This window comes from Stegodyphus dumicola, chromosome 4 (genome assembly GCF_044657685.1).
Source record: "Stegodyphus dumicola isolate Sdum_Otavi_A_Nest chromosome 4, ASM4465768v1".
In the NCBI taxonomy this organism is placed as follows: domain Eukaryota; kingdom Metazoa; phylum Arthropoda; class Arachnida; order Araneae; family Eresidae; genus Stegodyphus; species Stegodyphus dumicola.
This window is the reverse complement of record NC_140771.1, coordinates 86,838,094-86,853,883: the sequence shown is the minus strand read 5'-3', so window position 1 is coordinate 86,853,883 and position 15,790 is coordinate 86,838,094. Positions and strand designations below refer to the sequence as shown.

Sequence of the window (15,790 nt, the reverse complement as noted above, 5' to 3'; positions counted from 1 at the left end):
CAAAATTGGACTATAGCCTTACTTTATGCAGAAATTTAACTTTGCAGGTTGGAAAATAAATTTTCTATGACAGTTCAAAGTGTGTATACATTTTTCTGACGCACCCTGTATAATACGATATTTCTTCTCCCTTGATAGAGAGTTGGGTTAGTAGAACTCCCATTTCACGATCAGATGCATCAGTTTGTAGAATAAAGTGAAGAGTAAATTCGGGTGCATATAAAACTGGGTGATTGGATAATTTCTCTTTCAATTCAGTGAAAGCCTCTCTCGCTCTCTGCACTAACAGAATATCACCCTTTATTGTTTTTCCGTTTAAAAGATCAGTTAGTGGAACAGCGATTGCTGAATACATCGAAATATAATTACTGTAGTAGCCTGCTAATCTCAGAAATGCTCTCATATCATCAGTTTAAGTCTTGGGCGCTGGGAAATCTCTTATAGATTTTAACATTTAACGGTTTCCGGTACCCTTGACCTACAACGTGGTCCAAGCAAAGGACATATTTTTGAACAAAACATTTCGAAATGAGGGCGGCTGTGTCCAATTTGACTCCATGATTTGAGAAAATGTGCACTGAAATTTTGCCTCATCATCATTTTAATTACTAAGTTAGTATTAATAAAATAAAAAATGTTAAATAATGATGATACACGAGTTTTGTTTAATTTGATATCTTACTAATACTTAGTCATAACTTTTACTTTTGGGTCGGGCGCTATGGAAAAGGCGCCCCGACTTGGAAATCTTTGGGAACCACTGTATTAGCTAAATACTTTCCTTATATAATAGCCTAAATCTAATTTATGTTTTTTAGAGCGTTGGAACTTTGCTGAACATTTTAAGTACAGATAACAAATTACTTTTTTTCATTAAGAATTCAATAGTCTTCCTATTGACTTTTTCACTAACGTCTCATTCCACAGTTTCTGAAAGTTTTAACATAAACTATGACTTCTCTTCAAGTAATGCGTAATGGCATATTGACCTGAAAGAGATATGCAATGATATCTGAAACCTGAAGTTGATAACTTAAAAAAAAAAGATTTTAAAATGAAAGATAAAATGTTAATGGAATTTCATCTGCAGGAATATATTTTTATTTCCAGTATTGTTAGAAAAAGACACAACGGAAGACGAATCTTATGAAAACTTGTTGAAAAGCATGTACAGGTCTTGTATGGAAACTGGTAAGTTTTCTAATTCACCTTTTTATAATTCAATTCCTCATAAATTATAATGAATATAAATATAGAATTAAAAGAATCCCTTTTCCTTCCTGCTATCCCAAATCATTATGCGAACATGCACTTACAACTTTTAAAACCCGAAAACGCATGTGTGCGATGTTATCATCATGCGATGATTTGTAAGTACTTTTTTTTTTTACCAAGATATTTTCGACGACGATGTTTGTAAGCTACAAAATTTTTGAACTGCTTTCGACCACGATTTTTGTACCACGCTGTTTTAGAACTGCGATTTTTTTCTCTTTGTTTTCTTTTCTCCCACGATGCGACGTTTTACTACGACGTTTTCGCCTTGCGTTGTTTTCTTCGCGACGTTCTCGTCCGCGATGTTTACGGCGGTCACCGCCTGGGTGTACGTTTCAGCTAGACACAATATTAGCACTCTGCTTAAAGCTACAACATATTTGTATTGAAAACATAATCTAAATCAAAACTCGCTTATCAATCTGACTAGGGTCCGGTAAAGTACCTGAATCCAGCAGCGGCTTCCTGATACAAAGCAAGCACGAGAGCCGAAGCACATCCAAATGTGTGTCTATTAAAAATCATTCGGTTATGATTCTTCCCTTCATTTCACAAAACATCGCTTGCTAATCAAGTCTTTAAATCTCTTAACTGAGTGAATGCATAATTAAAACGAAACCTAAGAGAAAGTTGGAAAAAAAAGTTAAATAAACTATCACAAACATTTTTGAGTATTTGTCTGAATATTTGTTCTCGCTTGTGTGTCTGGTGTTTTAAATTTTTCTGTGAGTAGAAAAAATCGAAGAAAAAGGTCTCGAGCCTCTAAAAGGAATTCTGGACTCTCTCGGAGGGTGGCCAATGTTGAAAGGGAAGAGCTGGGATGCAGCGTCCTTTGACTGGATTGAAACTCTCCGTCGACTTCGGGAGCTCGGCTACGATCACAACATCTTGATAGGGTTGCAAGTTACCTCTAATAAAATCTTCGGACTTCCTCACACCATAATAGTAAGTATACATGACTTTCAAAAATAATTTCGCTGTTGGATAAGAAATTAATTTTTTTTTTTTTTTTTTTTTTTTTTTTTTTTTTTTTTTAGTCCAAAGGGGCTTTGTCCCTGAAGGACTATTGTTTTCGTTTTGCGATTTTGCGTCGGACTCATAAACGTCGGTTCACTTTTCAAACTGTTGCCACAAAATGTTAGAGTCCTGCATTATATTTGAAGAAATTAAATAATGAAAAATCTGCATAAATGATTGTCTATTTCTCGCATTGTGATAAAACAATGGTACATAGAGCCATCGAATTTTGAATGACGAAATCCTACTGCGAATATGGGCATCTGAAATCCCAAATTTGGAATTTGTTTTATTATAGATTTTATATTTTGTAAAACTTTAACGAATTTTTGATTTACAAACTCAATGCTTTAAAAGCGAGAAATGGCAACGTTATATAGAAAAAAAAAATACTTTTATCTCCAGCTCGCGAGACTGTGGTATATCGGAAATTCTAAAGATATGCTTAATTTAACATTATTTTGCGATATTGCTCTTGAACTGAATTTTATGGTTTAAGTGCAAAGAAATTTAATAAATAAAGGTAACACTCAAAACGTTAAAAAAACGCCCCTTTGGACGTAATTTAAAATCTGAAACATTTCAGTTTTTTTTTTTTTTTTTTTGCATATGTAAAATTTATTGGGTTTCTCAATAATTTCCCGCAAATATTGACATCTAGAGCGAACGATAGACATTTGTACATATAGCTGCCCATGTTGTAACAGAAATTTTGAATAACTTCATTTGATGAATAGAAGAAAATATGACAGGTATTACTTTCGTTCAGTATCCTTAAACGAAATATAAAGACGTTGTTAATGCGGTAACGTAAGAAAAAATATATTGTGTGTTCCGTGATCAACACATATATCAAAATTATTTTAGAATATTTTATCCAAATATTTCATTTTAGCATGAAACCGACCGTGATATACCGCTCAGGATTCCAAATCTGAAACTGATGACGATATTCATTCAGAATAGACTGGTGGAAGAAAAACCTTCAACAAATGTAAACATAATTAATTAAGCGCTCAGGTAATAGCTTGGAATTCCAGAGAAAATAATGTGCTAATTTACTGCCTTTATAAATTATGAATTTAGCAGAAGTAGATTTATTGCTTGTATATCGCTAAATATTACGGAAACAAAATAACAATATTTCTTTAAAAAATTGTATACTTATATCGTATTCTAGATTTTAAAAAAATAATACTCTTATGTTACTAAGATTTACATAAGAGTTATTTATATCTTCACATATGATACTGCTTTGCTAAAACAACGCAATTCATCGAAGGGGACTAGGTTTTTCTCATGTTAGTAACTGATGAATCTTAAAGTGTTAAACTTAACCTTATTTCATTATTCCTATGTTTTAATTATTGATGTTTTAATGAATATTCACTACTATTTTTCTCAGTTAACATTAAAAATATGTGAGCGGAAATAAATTAACTTCTAATTTTACATTTCAAACAAGAAAGTACGCTCTATAGCAAAAACATCGACGCACCAAGAAGGAGTTGCCCGATGGAAAGAAAAATTGAGGGATAGAAAGATTATGTACAGAATTAGAAAATGATTAAAATTACAGAACAATTAAATGATTTATTTCAATTATTACATAGTTACAACGCAAGGTGTTGACCAACCTCTACCCTGGACGCAAGCTGCCACACGGCTTGGCATAGACTGATAAAGCTCCCGGATGGTCTCCTGCGGTATTTATTGGCAAATTTGCTCCAATTGTCGGGCTAGGTCATCAACATTCTTAGTAGATGCAGTCGTCTTCCCGTCATATCCCAGATATGCTCGATGGAAGAGAGATCTGGTGATCTGGATGGCCAAGGAAGTGTTTAACAACCTGTAAGACAGTTCATAGTAACACGTGCCGCGTGTGGTCTGGCATTATCTTGCTGAAAAATAAAGGCAGGGTACTACAAAAGGAACGGTAGCAAAACAGGTCCCAGAATGTCGTCGACGTACCGCTGTGCTGTAAGAGTGCCTCTAATGACGACCAAAGGGGTCCGGCTATTAAGGGAAATGGCACATTAGACCATAACTCTTGATTGAGGGCCTGTGTGGCGTGCAATAGTAAAAGCAGGATCGACAGGCTGCTGTGGTCGTCTCTAGACACGTCTTCGATGATCGTCACAATTGGAAGCGGGATTCGTCGCTAAAGACTATACGTCCCTTGTCAACATCATAACAACGTGATCGAGCCTAGCACCATTGTAACAAAATGATATTTAACAAAAAATTTTTGACCAACAGTTCAAGAACAGCTCCTTATATACATATGCTGGATGCGCAGTTCCGATGCACTATTCATTCATTGGACACTAAATTTTAATCATTTGCAAATTTGGTCAAAACATTTATGCATACGAAATTTCAAAGCAATCGGATGATTCCTTCTTGGTGCGTCGATTTTTTTGTTATAGAGTGTACTTTTATTAAATGCAATTATTTATTTATTTAGTTAGTTTAATTTCATGTTTTATATTTTCCATATCATTAAAATTCCAGAAAAAAAAACATATTACTTTTTAACTTAGATTACTAAACAACAAGCGAAATGGGAATAATTATGAGTTGGATAGCTGTTAAATAATGTTATTTTGCTCAAGTGTAATGCATAAAAATTTTACGCCAGTTTTTGAAGCAAGTTCTTCGGACCTTTCAGCTATTAAAGCACAGCCAAGCAGCACGCCTCCAAAAACATACGTATGATTTTGGTGAAATAAGTGTATATTTTTGGACGTTATTTTTACTAAAATTATACGAAACGAAATGTAGAGATAAAAAACAACCAACATCATAGTACTTTTCGTTCGTTACTTTTACGAATATTGTAGGAAATGTAAGAACCTTAAAAAAATGTATGATTAACAGTATCTGCTGATTTTTTTTTTTTTTTTTTTTTTTTAATTTTTGCATTTTTATTTCACAATTTTTTTTTCGATGAAGATAAAGGAACAGTATGCGAAACAAAAATGCTTTTTAATAGAATTTTAATGTAATACAGTAATTATTTTTATATTTTGGTAGAGATAATAATAATAACTCTATGAAATTGGAAGCTTTATCCTGATATTTTATATAAATATCATGTTACTTTGTAGCATCATTAAGTTATTATGAAGCAGGAGACGAGAAAAATGTGCAAAACTTTTGCAGGGATCCGAATCTGGACCGCACGAATACGTATTAAGTGTGCTGCCGTTACACTACGATGGTATGCAGAAAGAAGGGAGAAAATACATGTAAACGCAACGTATTAATTTTATTTAAAATGTATTTTCCCGATTGGCAACAACAGTTTTTTTCAGAACGATAATATTTTGAACTGTAAGTTTCTTGAGCAGTAATATTGACGGTAATGTTTCTGAATAAAGCAAGTATTTAACAATTAATGTTTGACGGAATGTGTTTTTAATAAAGGAACTAATTAAATGCTAACATTTCAGAAGTGGGATAAATTAGAATTATTATCTAGATTTAACAACGTATTGCCTTAACGTACGCTAAGCCTAAACTGAATGCGGAAGCTCGCCAAAACTGAAAGTAGAAAGGTACGTGAATTTATAAACTGTTTATGTTATGTTTAAGTATTAAACGGAAAGAACTTAAGTATAATTATTGTATTATTATTTGAAAATTGAAGTCTAAGATGGCTTATTTGGCAAGAGGCAAGAAATGTGACTTAAAAGAACTTGCTTTGGAACTTGATGTAGATGTCCGTTCTGATATTAAAATTGTAGGCTTAAGAGATATGATTTTGAATAGTAAGAATTATAACGAAGACTTTACTAAACAAATGCTAGATAGAATTATAAATGATCGTTTAGACAGGGAAAAGTTAGAAATTTTAGGAAAAGAAAAAGATAATCAAAGAGCATTTGAACTTGAAAAATTGAAAATAGAATCGGAAATCAGAAGTAGTAATGTAAATGATTCTGTTCCTTCTAATGTTAGTAGAAGTAATATTTGTGATATGAGTAAATTAATGCATAAGTATGATTTGAATGAAGGTGATATAAGTTTTTATTTAGTTTTATTTGAGAGACAGGCACGACGTATTGGGTTAGAAGAACAAAACTGGGTTTCTCAGCTGTTGGGTCTATTGCCTTATGAAATAACTCAATTAATTGCCCGTGAATCAGAAGAGAAAGCTAACGACTATAAGCACGTTAAACAACTGCTACTGAGAAAATTTAAGTTAAGCCCTGAACAGTTTCGGCAAAAGTTCGTTGATCATATTAAAACATTGCGTAATACGTGGAAAGACTTCACGTTTGAATTAAAAAATTATTTTGAAGAGTGGCTTGCTGAATTAAATGTAACAGATTTTGACTCTTCAAAACAACTTATTATTACTGATCAATTAAAGAAAAGGGTCCCCGCTGCTATCCGAGACCATTTCATTGATGATTGGTCTAAATTCATTAATCTCGAAGAGTTGGCTGAAAAACTAGATGAATATGAAAATATTCGGGCAGGGATAAAAGTACTTCAAGTAGAAAATAAAACTTTTAGGCATAATTCAAAGCCCAAATCTGGTTCTAAATTTTATGAAGGATCCTATAATCAGTATTCAAGACAAAGAAATGTTAACGATTCCATGCAGACAGATGGTAATTTCAAAGTGGGTTTTAAAAACAGTTTTGATAATAAATACAATCTGAGAGATAAATTTTATAAAACAGACGGAAGGAAAAGGGAATATAATTCTGGCATCCGCAATGAAAAGGGTAAGCCGAAATGCTTCAATTCTAATGATTATGGACATATAGCGACGGATTGTCCTCAGCGTAAAAAAGAAATTATTTGCAGGAAATGTAATGAAAAGGGTCATACTTTTAAAAGGTGTACGTCTAAGAATCCAGACTTGACAAATGTTAAAAATAATTTATCCGTGGACCATAATTCAGGTGTTTCACCAGCTGTATATTTAAAGTATGCTCGCATCAATAATGGAGAAGAAATTACTGCAATCATAGATACGGGTTCTAGTTCGTGTTTATTGAAACAGTCTGCGGCTAAGAGACTGAATCTTATTGTAAAACTTGATGTGGTAGAATTGTTTGGCTTTGGGAACCAGAATAAACCAGCCGCTAGAACATTGGGAAAAGTAACTGTTAATTTAGAGATTGATAATGTGGAAGGAAAGGACATTACAGTTCTAATTTTAGGAGATGAAACGCAACCATGCGACTTATTAGTTGGTCGAACATGGATTGATTTACCACATATTGCATACGCCAAGATAGGTAATACCTTGCACATACGCTATGCTAATGACTGCCCATTTTCACAGTTGCAAAACGATAACAACACGCCGCATATTACTAAAACTAGGACACGGAAAAAGAATAGAAAACGACGGTGAATCTATATGACAGCTAAAGACTTTCGAACTATAAACATTAATATTACAGATTTAATTTTTTTAAATATAAGTTCTTAATGTTCCGATGTCATAACTAAGTCAGGATGCCCGAATGTAAACGCAACGTATTAATTTTATTTAAAATGTATTTTCCCGATTGGCAACAACAGTTTTTTTCAGAACGATAATATTTTGAACTGTAAGTTTCTTGAGCAGTAGTGTTGACGGTAATGTTTCTGAATAAAGCAAGTATTTAACAATTAATGTTTGACGGAATGTGTTTTTAATAAAGGAACTAATTAAATGCTAACATACATTATATACTCGCCCTTTCAAAGGGCGACTGAGGAAGGATTAGGGGACCTAGTCGCCAAATCCTGGGGTTAAGGAATCATCATTCACCACCTTTTAGTTCGAACCCCAGTGTAGAGATATAAGTTTATTTTTTTAAGCAGGGGATGTGAAAAATAAGGATGTGAAAAATAAGCGCCTTCGGCTAAGACTCGAACCTGGACCTCTCCAATACACGACGAACGTGCTACCATTACACCACGAAGGCATGCTAAAAGGAGTGAGAAAATAACTTTAATCATTATTATAAAACAGGCTAAAATATATCAAAAAAGCTAAAATTTTCTAAAGGCGTTTAATATATTTAAGAAAATTATATAGAGATTTCGATAATTATTTATATGAGAACAAAGTAAAAAATAATATAATTAAATAATTATATTATATTTTATGTGGTTCCTGACATTGTTAAGGACATTCTTAACATGGATACACTGACAGTATTGCTATGAATACTGTTCAAGCGTTCGATATTGTATCATGTTATTAATAATGCTGTTAAATATCCACAGAAACATCTATTTATGCACTTTCTGTCTGCTTCAGACGGGTTACTTTGTTCTATGAACTTTTTAAAAATTGTTTTGTATTCGTAACCACCTTAATTGAGTTAACGTCAGCGCTTCGTGAGAAACACTAGAAATTAGTTTTGTTCATTTTCATTAAATATTTTATTTAATCTTAGTTTTATTCTTTATTTCATTACTGGCTACTGATTTCTAAAGAAAGTTTTACATTGCTTATCAAACATAGTTTGCATACTCTACACCAGGGGTCGGCAAAATTTTTAGTCATAGAGAGCAAAAAATAAAAATTAAAAATTCATAGGCTGGAGCCACCCCTTTAGGTTGTAGGGTTTATATTTATTTTAACTAACATTTATTTTAAGTTTAAACTATCTTTCCTGTCAAGCCTTACTTTACCCTGGAATTGCCAATGCCAGAGTATGTAAATTTTAGTAGAACGCGCAAAGTATTCAAAATTGTCAGGGGAAGTAATCTGAGTTAAATAGAAGGGAAACGAGTTCGAAAATGTGCTTTCTTGCTTCACGAGCGTGGAGGTGGCTAATTAGAAATTGAAGAACCACGCGTTTCGGCCTGTGCGCTTGCCTCGCTAGATAGTTAAATCTTTCCACGTAATATTCAGAAGTTTGCTGAATTGTCAGAGGTATCTTAGAACGCGGTTAGGTTAGTTACGTTTTAGAGAGCCTCGTAGGTAGTCACTTGTTATTATTCATTTTTAGTTTCTTATTTTTATTTTACCGCTGGGTCGGCGTAGTTTGTGAGCGTCAAGAGCACGCATCTGTAATTTCTAAAGTTGAATAAAAAGGGATTTAAACCCTTCTCAAGACTTTGTGTAATTTCCAGTTCATAGCAGTCACCACTATTGTTGCGTGCAGGTTGGGAGCGAGCAACATTACATTGGCGCCCGAACACTTGTCGAACTGAAATGGCCGAAAATTGGATGGAAGCTGCTGGACAACAACAAGAAATGGCAAGCCAATTGGAAGGATTTGGATATCTGGTCCAGACGATGAGAGCGTCAATTAAGCCAAACGTCAATTTCGACGGAAAAAATTCGGTGGCGATATTTCTAGAAGGCCTCGATAACCACTTCCAGCTCTACCCTGTGCCTGAAAGACAAAAAGTTGCCATCGCAACATCTGCACTAAGAGGACAGGCCTCGCTATGGTGGAAGAATATAGGCAAATTTTTATTAGGCCAGACATATACGGCCAGACATATACTCGTACATTTGAAAATTTCAAAAAATCGTTATTAAAGGCCTTCCCCATAGTGAAAGACCGAGTAAGGCTAGAAGCCGAACTATATAGTTTTTATCTACGGGATATAGAAGAGTTGACGGACTTTATTCTGCGAAAAATTAAGCTGACGGATATTTTGTATGGGAAGAAACCCGACGCGGAGATTATTGAAATAATCTTACCAAGATTGCTACATGCTGCTCAAGATTACTTCGAAATTAGAAACCAAAGCACATTGCAGGAGCTCTTCGAATTGGCGGTCAAGTTCCAAAATCTCAGAATAGCGGAAAAAGCTAGAGGGGCATCGTATTCTCAAAGTACCTGAAGGCAATCTTAAAATGAGCAGACCAGAAATGCAAACCGCTCTTATGGGGGAAAGAGCTATCAAGCTAACTCATCGAAGTTCGAAGGTCAACGCCCAAAAAGGAAATTTGAAAACAACCGTCCGCGTACCAAGAAGGCAGAAGTTGAAAGGAAAGCTTTAAAAGAGTAGAGGGGCCTGTGAAAGCGAAGGTCCAGACCCCGGAAGTTTTGAAAAAACCCTCAAGAAGATACTTAAATACGGTCATCGTAAAAAAGTCACAATTACCAATTATACAAGTCTAGGTTGGCGATGTACCAGTAGAAGCCCTCATCGATACAGGAGCAGAAAGTAATTTTATGAGTGATATTTTTTTAAGAAGAATTTTAATAGGTTTCGATTATTTAAAAATAAAAACACAGAAATCATAGCAGCGCAAGGACAAACTTGTCATTGTATTGGAAAACTATCTTTAAAAATACAGGTTCAAAACGAAAGCCTTAAAGTATTAATTTTTGTAGTAAAAAACTTGCAAAGTCCACTTATTTTAGGTATGGAGTTTTTAAAAGCCGCGAAGGCCAAACTGAATTTTCAGGAAAGTTCTATTGTGCTAGAGATGGATCGGAGGGTAGTGGAACCAGTGGAACAACCGCAAGTCGACCTTAGCCATTTGAATGACCATGAAAGCCAAGCCATCCAGCAAGTGGTGAGTACTTTTTCAAACTTGTTTTCAGAACGGCCTGGTAGTTGTCAAATAGTTACGCATGAGATACAGTTAACTGCCGACAAACCCTGTAGGACTAAACCTTACCGCTATGATAAACAGAAAGAGCAAATCATAGAAGAACACATTCAGGAAATGTTAAAGAACCAAATAATAACGCCCATAAATAGTGAGTACGCGAGTCCAGTCGTACTATGTAGGAAAAAGAACGAGTTTCCTCCTTCGGATAAAAGGGCTAGGAGGTTTGCTATCGATTACAGAAAATTTAATAGTTAATAGTGTTACTAAATTCCCAGTTTACCCTTTGCCGGTTATAGAGGAAATTATTAGAAAGATTAAATCTACAAGATACATGACTACGTTGGACTTAACGTCTGGCTACTATCAGATAGCTATGAGACCCGAAGACATACATAAAACCGCGTTTATAACAAAATCGGGCACTTATGCATTTTTACGCATGCCCTTTGGGTTGTGTGTGGCCCAGTCAACATTGCAGAGAGTTATGGACATTGTTCTAAAGCCTGTCCTAGGAAAATCGACTTTAATCTATCTAGATGATATAATTATAACGAGTAGTACGTTGAAACAACATATTAAAGACCTAGAAGAAGTTTTTAAATTATTAAAAGAGGCCGGTCTTACAATTAATGCCTCAAAATGAAAGTTCGCAACTAAAGAATTTAAATATCTGGGTTATAAAATTTCGCAAAAGGGTATAGAAACTCAAGATTCAAAAATAAAAGCCATCAAGAATTTCCCACCTCCCAACACCGCCAAGAAACTTTCTTCTTTCCTTGGGTCATGTTCTTATTATCGGTCATTCATAAAAGATTTTGCTAATATTGTTGAACCCTTGTTAGTACTTAAAAGAAAGAAAAGTAAATTCACGTGGACAGCAGAAGCAAATATCGCATTTGAAAGGTTAAAAGAAGCACTCATCAATGCCCCTGTTTTGAAATTCCCGGAGGGGAACGACAAACTGGGAATTGCAACAGATGCGTCGGACTATGCTGTAGGTGCTGTTCTCATGCAAAATGGCCATCCTTTGGCATTTTTCAGTAAACCGTTGAACCCTACACAAAGGAAATATACAGCTACAGAGAGAGAAACATTAGCCGTATTAATGACTGTAGACAAATTTCGAGTTTATTTCGGCAAAGCGCCAGTAACAGTCTTTTCGGATCATGCGGCTGTTGGTAGACTTTACTCGGGGAAAAAACTAACGCCCAGGTTAATAAGATGGGCTTTAAAACTTCAAGAATATAGTCTCATTAAATATAAACCGGGTAAGGAAAACAATGTAGCTGACGCACTTTCTCGTATAAAACTGGACGATGAAGGAAATAAACTCAAATGCGCTGTGTTGAGTTCAAAAATTTTAGAATCTAGAGAAACAATTATTGCTGAATTGAAAGCTGATCCTGAATTTGGAAGTATCTATGCATATTTGAAAGACCCCGAAAGCTTTGAGCACACAGATATCAATGCGATAAGAAATAGAGCAGAAAACTATGAAATAATAGATAATTTATTATTTTATACGAAAACAACAAACGAAAATCTCGAGTACAAACCAGTCATCCCAGCCTCGCTTCGATTAAGCACTTTGAAGGAATTACACGACGCGAAAACAGCGGGTCATTTAGGGCTCAGAAAGACTTTAAAAAGGGTACGCGAGGCGGTATATTTCCCGCAATTATACAAAATAGTAACTGCGTATGTCAGGTCCTGCAATCAATGTCAGTTAATAAATGACATTAATTACAGCCCGCCCAGATACTTAAATAGCATTCGCGCTACTTTTCCGAATGAAATTTTAGGCATAGATCTTCTTGGTCCTTTCCCCCAGAGTGAGTTAAATAAAAATCGTTTTCTTTTAGTAATTGTAGATCATTTTTCAAAATGGATAGAAATTGTTCCACTTAAACGCGCGTCAGCCAAAACAGTCGCAGATGCATTCTTACACAGATACATTTTAAAATACGGTGCACCGATAAAAGTCATTAGCGATAACGGTAAACAATTCGTTAGCTAAATATTTGAAAATATTTGCACTGGACTTGGCATACACCATATCAAAATGGTTCCGTATAGACCACAGGCAAACATCGCAGAAAGAGTTAGTAAAAATATTGTAAAAATAATTCGAAGTTATGTTAGCACACATCTCAAGCGCTGGGATGGCTACATAAATGAGTTAGCTTATGTTTTAAGAACGGCAAATCACGATACTACGGGAAAAACTCCAGCAGAATTATTTTTAGGACGGAAGTTAATTACGCCATTAGATAAATTATTCTTTGTGCAACAAAGAGAGCAAGAATTTAAACAGAAAGATGTGCAAAACCTCATTGACCAGGCGATTAAAAGCTCGGATACGGCAAGAAATAGACAAAAATTATACTATGATAGAAAACGCCATGAAGCAGATTTTAAAGTTGGGGATAAAGTGTTGAAGCGGAAATTTTCTTTATCAAGTGCCCCAGACAATTTTACTGCAAAGTTAGCTCCAAAATTTGAAGGCCGCTATGTAATTCAGGAAATCAAGGGAGTCGTATTGTACCTTAAGAACGAGAAAGGGGAAATCTGTAAAGCAAGTCCCGACCAGGTGAAAAAATATTATAATCAAAATGATTTTGAAATCCTTAAAAGTTTCTTGCAGGACTCAAGCGTAAAAGAAGTAGAAATTCCAGAATTAACGTCACCCGCTCCACCACCCAAGAAGCAGAGAACTGAAGAGAAACCTAGACCTGCTACAAGTCATGCGACGGTACCGAAAAGAAGAAATGAAAACGTTCAGACTCCAGCATTTAAGAAATACAAGAAAGCAACGCCGCCGCGTAAAGAAGCTTTGGTAAAGAGGAAAAGACCACTTACGACGTATCGCAGTAGAAATTCTGCATCGAGGAAAACTCTTCCAGAGCCAAAGTGTCAGGTGCAAACAAGGCCGCTGTTCCCGAGAACGAAAAGACAGCAGGAGGAACGAAACGACCACCACCAACAGAAGAAATTCAAGCATGATTCCAGACCGGAGGACGCCAAGACCAGCCGTCCAGGGGCAAAACGGAAAAGACAGCAACCCGACGACTACCACTCCAAGAGGTCAGCATGCAGAGGGCGAAAAAGAAATATCAACATGGACGACATTCGAAGGACACAAAAGAGACTACTGACGTCGATGAATTCCATATCGTGGGAGCAGTTCTGCCAGAAGAGGATATCGGAGTTCTAGTCATCGAAAACTCAAAGATAACTTAAAATCTTCTATAGAATTTTTTTCTTTTGTTCCGAAATGTTATGCGTAAATACGAAGTTCTGTGTTTTGACGGAAGTCAATTTGTCTCGGTTGAGACTTAGTTTTGTTTTACTTTATTTAGCTAAGGCAAAAGTATTATTTTCTTTTAGTATAAAATCTAAGAACAAGCAGTTTCTGTTGGTCGAAAGACTAATTCTGTTATGTTAAAGCCAAAATTTGGCCGAAGATAAAAATAACTTCGTATTCTTGTATTAATAAGAAATTTAGTTTCAGTGCCGCCAGCTTGGCGAAGAATGCGTAAAGTCAAATTTTTTTTTCTCTTATTCATTTTATGGTAAATTGTAAAAATCATGTGTATTAGAATTTTGTAAATATACGTAAATACTTGAAAGTTATGTAGAAGTAGAATTTAGTCTAGAAGCATAAAATTTTAGATGCTAAAAGTAAATGCTCAAAAGAAATGGATTCAAATTTAAGTATTAAACTGTAGATAAAATCATGCTTTAGAGCGAAAGCCTGCATGTCTAAAGATGAATGAGGGGGAATTTAGAATGAATGTGTTTTGTAGGGTTCTCCACCTACACTTGAATTTTAAGAATGTTAAAATAGCCCATCGAGTTGTAGAATGTCGAATAAGGTGTGTCTATTTGGTCGTTGAATTCTAACAAATCATTGTGGTTAGGGGAAGTGTTGCAATACTAAAACACGAATATTCCCGTTTGACACCACACATGGTGGAGAGCCAGGGTAAAGTTAAATTCATGTTTGAATACTTGAATGAATGTGAATTAAGCAGTAACTAAGGAAAATAAATCGATCAAAAACAAAAACTTATTCAGTGTTAAGAAAGTGTAAATTATAATGTATTTAGAAAGATACTGATACTTATTCCTTCCAGATGCTGTAAGGAAGAGAACAGATTGATTGCTGAAGTTCAGGAAAGGTTGCTGTAAGAAGAGAAGGTTAAATAAGTATCTACAGAATTTTATTCTACTTTTTGTGAGAAAACAGTTTTTTTATGTAAATGAGGCTCTTAAATTTTAGTTCAGAATTGTGGAAACTTTTCAACAGGTCGTTTTTAGGACCTGCTTCCAAGTTTACCAAATTCTGGCAGCGGCAAATGTAGGGTTTATATTTATTTTAACTAACATTTATTTTAAGTTTAAACTATCTTTCCTGTCAAGCCTTACTTTCCCCTGGAATTGCCAATGCCAGAGTATGTAAATTTTAGTAGAACGCGAAAAGTATTCAAAATTGTCAGCGGAAGTAATCTGAGTTAAAAAGAGGGGAAACGAGTTCGAAAATGTGCTTTCTTGCTTCACGAGCGTGGAGGTGGCTAGTTCGAAATTGAAGAACCACGCGTTTCGGCCTGTGTGCTTGCCTCGCTAGATAGTTAAATCTTTCAACGTTATATTCAGAAGTTTGCTGAATTGTCAGCGATATCTTAGAACGCGGTTATGTTAGTTACGTTTTAGAGAGCCTCGTAGGTAGTCACTTGTTATTATTCATTTTTAGTTTCTTATTTTTATTTTACCGCCGGATCGGCGTAGTTTGTGAGCGTCAAGAGCACGCATCTGTAATTTCTAAAGTTGAATAAAAAGGGATTTAAACCCTTCTCAAGACTTTGTGTAATTTCCAGTTCATAGCAGTCACGACTATTGTTGCGTGCAGGTTGGGAGCGGGCAACATTACAAGGTTTCATAATCAAACATCAAACGTCA

The 15,790-nt window shown here is 35.0% G+C and overlaps 1 protein-coding gene across 2 annotated transcripts in view; it reads left to right on the top strand.

The window, feature by feature from the left end:
• Nucleotides 1-15,790, top strand: part of LOC118182595 (neprilysin-2-like) — an 84,321-nt gene that overhangs the window by 30,766 nt on the left and 37,765 nt on the right. For both annotated transcript variants that reach the window (XM_085815149.1, XM_085815150.1), the window contains exons 4-5: nucleotides 1,111-1,191; nucleotides 2,009-2,220. In XM_085815149.1, coding sequence (XP_085671275.1) covers nucleotides 1,111-1,191; nucleotides 2,009-2,220 — 293 coding nt within the window. The remainder of the gene's footprint in view (nucleotides 1-1,110; nucleotides 1,192-2,008; nucleotides 2,221-15,790) is intronic.